Source organism: Sturnus vulgaris, chromosome 30 (genome assembly GCF_052056855.1).
Source record: "Sturnus vulgaris isolate bStuVul1 chromosome 30, bStuVul1.hap1, whole genome shotgun sequence".
In the NCBI taxonomy this organism is placed as follows: Eukaryota; Metazoa; Chordata; class Aves; order Passeriformes; family Sturnidae; genus Sturnus; species Sturnus vulgaris.
The window spans coordinates 4,817,232-4,820,665 of record NC_142272.1 but is presented as its reverse complement, the minus strand read 5'-3'; the positions used below and the strand labels follow the sequence as shown (position 1 = coordinate 4,820,665).

The 3,434-nt window shown below is 50.4% G+C and overlaps 1 protein-coding gene across 2 annotated transcripts; it reads left to right on the top strand.

Annotated features, from left to right (window-relative positions):
- Positions 1-1,265: 1,265 nt before the first annotated feature.
- On the top strand, positions 1,266-3,040 carry LOC148220883 (inositol 1,4,5-trisphosphate receptor-interacting protein-like 1). Of its 2 annotated transcripts, none has more exons than XM_088180881.1 (2): positions 1,266-1,486; positions 1,715-3,040. In XM_088180881.1, the coding sequence occupies exons 1-2, from the start codon at positions 1,266-1,268 to the stop codon at positions 2,919-2,921; spliced, it is 1,428 nt and encodes a 475-aa protein (XP_088037007.1). In that variant the 3' UTR covers positions 2,922-3,040. The 2 variants fall into 2 exon arrangements, with proteins under 2 accessions (XP_088037007.1, XP_088037006.1); XM_088180880.1 differs by having other exon boundaries at positions 1,266-1,576; positions 1,682-3,040.
- The last annotated feature ends 394 nt before the right edge of the window (positions 3,041-3,434 follow it).

Genomic DNA, 3,434 nt, shown 5'->3' with positions numbered 1-3,434 from the left:
GCCTAATTACTTTTCTTTTATATAACATTTGATTGTATAAGATATTACTCTTGTTAGATGTTTATTGTTCTTAGGTTTATGTTTACGTTTATTATCAAGTATGTATTTACTAGTAGGTATTTATCTAATGGTGGGTATTTATTATTATTGGTCACTTATCTGTAATTAAATACTTGTTATTAATATTTAGAATAGAGACTCGACAAGGTAAAGGCCTTGTCGAGCCTCTAAAGGGAGGAAATGATGCCTTTAGTTTTAAGTTTTCCTGTTCTCCTTGGATGTGCTTTTCTGATGTGCTAGGCTGAGGAAGACAAAACAGTCCTATTCTAGTGAAGAACTCAAGGACAGTTTCTCCAAACTTCAGGCCCTAAGCGCAAACTACGTGGAAAGGTGGAGGGTGGGTTCATACAAATTAACCAGAACCTATAAAAGTGTAAGATTTTGTGACCAGCCCTCTCCTTTCCTTCCATCTTGGAGCCATCTGGGCAGGGGCCATGACTGTGGCACTTATATTGCTGGGGTGTGGCTTTTGTAGGCCTTTCGTGGGCCACACAATAAATACCCATGTTGTTCTCCTTAACTCTGTGTGCAGCCTCTGTTCCAGCTCCTCAAGGCATCAGTTTACAGCCACACTGATTCTGAGATTGAAGTGTAGCTCAAGCAGTGAGGAGTCAAAGCTGAGACTCAATGATCCTCAAGGGTGCCTTCCAACATGGATATCTATGAGATTGCCAAAGCAGGGCAGATAAAATTCAACCCAAAAGAAAGAACAATGGGAGCCCTTTGAAGAACATACACTCAAAAGCAGCCTGAACCAGTACCCAGGGGTCACTCTGGGTGGCTGAGGCAGGGTGGGGACAAAGGGTGGGGTTGGCTGCGTTGTGATGCGCTGTGACACCTGTGACATCGGGGGGACGTGTCACAATGGGGGCAGGTATAAAAGGGCCCAGCAGGTAACGCTGGCCCTGCATTGCTTGGGCAAGCAGTGAGTGCACACGTGGAGGGGAGGCTGGGCTGGGGACAAGGGCCGGGGCATAAAAGCTGCACCCGGGGCTGGGTTCTCCCCCTGCATGCAGGGACAGCCCCTGATGGGAGAGCTTTGGGCAGGCCACGCTGGTGTGGGTAGGCATTGCTGCCTGCCAGCTGTCTGGGGCCCTGTCCTTCCTGCCCTCAGACCCCTGAGGATCCCAGTCCCTGCTGCCCCCACTGCCACTTGCCTCCCTCACAGCCCCACTCAAGGCCTTCTCTCCATCCTCCTGCAGACCATGAATTCCATAGTGTTGCTTTTCGTGCTCTTGAAAAGCCTCATCCAGTACCCGAAGCTCGTGGGTGATGATCAGGATGAGGAAACCCGTCTGCGCATGGAAAGGCGTGCAAAATACCTGGAATGGCAGAGGATTAGGCTGGAGCAGGAGGTGGAGCAGCTCACCCTGAAGCAGGTGCAGCTCTTGCAGCTCTTAGCTGTTGCTGTGCTCCTGGTCCTTATCTTGGTCCTATGGTGGATGGGGTGCAAAAGGAGCCTGAGGAGAGAGGAGCCTGAAGAAGAAAACAATGGTGCAAATGAAGAGGAAGTCAGAAATGGGGATGCAAATGAAGAAGTAGAGGTTGGAAATGCAAAAGAAGAAGATGATGAGAATCGGAAGGAAGATAGCACTGATGATGGCAATGTACGGGAAGTTACTAATGTTGCTGCAAATGAAGAAGATAATATTGAAAATGAAGTTGTCAATGAGGCTGCAAATGCAGAAAACAGTGATCTTGCAATTGCAGTCCATGAAGAAGACAATGATTTTGACGATAACGTTGGAAGAACTCTAATGGAACGCATACAGTGGCCTGTACAGGACCTGCAGAAAGGCTGCGAGTGGACAAGGAACCTCATGGATAATTATGCAGTTTACTTTGGACATGTCTTATCAAACAGCTTCTACCCAGTCCTGCAAGGAGCCATCGGGGTGGGCAGCGCCTTTGAAGGCTGGAGTCCACGTGAGCAGGATGTTGTGTACCAGGTGCTCATCCCCATGACTCCTCCCCGAGGCCACAGCTTCCACCTGGAGCTGGACTCTGCAGAGCAGAGGCACGTGAGGGACTTCCGTGTCCGCGTGCAGCTGGAGTGCACCTGCACCAAGGAGCAGCAGGGTGAGAACATGCTGTGCTTCCTGCACCACCCCGAGGAGGAGCTGAGGAGGAATCAGGATCCCAGCCTCCTAGACACCCTGTGCACCGACTCCTACCTGGATGTGCACAAAACTGCCCGCTGGTTCTGCCAGCTGGTGAGAGCAATCTGGCCAGCTTTGCCTCAGTCACAAAATTGGCATTTAATGCTGCTGCCCTCCAGACACTCCTGCCAATTCAAGGTGACCAATGGCAGAGAAAGCTTCCGGATTGAGATGAAGCTTGGGGTGCAGAGAGGTGACTCAGACATCTTTGTGAGCAGCCAGCCTGGATATGCCAGAACGCCAAGCACTCTGTGGCCTGAGACTTATGCTGTGGCAGAGATGAAATTCTTCCAGCACATTGCCATGCAGGCTCCCCGTGACAGCTTGCACCTCAAATGCCTGAAGCTATTCACGTCTCTTCAGCTGGGCATAGGCTTTTCCACCTACACCATGAAAAGCATTGTCATGCACCTCCTGAACACCATTCCTGTGTCACAGTGGTGCAGGAGGCATTTCCTGAGGCGAATGTTTGATATCAGTGAGAGCCTGCGCTTATCCCTGCAAGTGAAACGCCTCAACCACTTTACTGTGGGCAACTGGAGGCTTCCTGAGGAGCTCAGTGTGCCCCAGGATGTTCAAATGGCTGAGCCACCCAACCTCTTCCACCACCTGGCCATGGATCCGGTAGCCTACTCCCAGGGCATAGGCGAGTACCTGGATCTGCAACGTCGACTCCTAGCTGTCCTCAAACCTGACAATTGAAAGAGATTCTCCTGCATAGCGCTGTGCGTGTGCTGCTCGCAGCTGGCAGCAGAGAGCCACCTCAGAGTACAAATTTGGTGCTTTAAGGAGAAGAGGATGCGTGCTAAGGCTCTGGCAAAGGTCCCACAGCCTCTCCTGCCGCCTCAGCAGGTGGAGGAACACGGGAGGGTTTATTCTACCTCCTTCTATCATTACATTTTCCAAAAAAGGCACCCAGATCTGCATAAAGCCCTGCTGGAATTTCCCCACTCCTGAGAATGTGCGTGAAGAGAGAACATGCTGTACATGCAGGGCCAAAGTCACCAAACCCCACCCATAACATGGGGTTGTTCCAGGCCTTTGAGAAGGGCCAAAATTTAAAGTATGAAAGAAGTGGGAATGTGGGACAGAAAAAGATAAAAGAAACAGGGCAGAAAAGACCAAGAGGAAAAAACAGCACTGCTTGGCCAGCATCAGTCAATGGACAGTGTCTCTCCTTGTCCCCGAAAGGGACACCTTTAGGTCAACATTGGA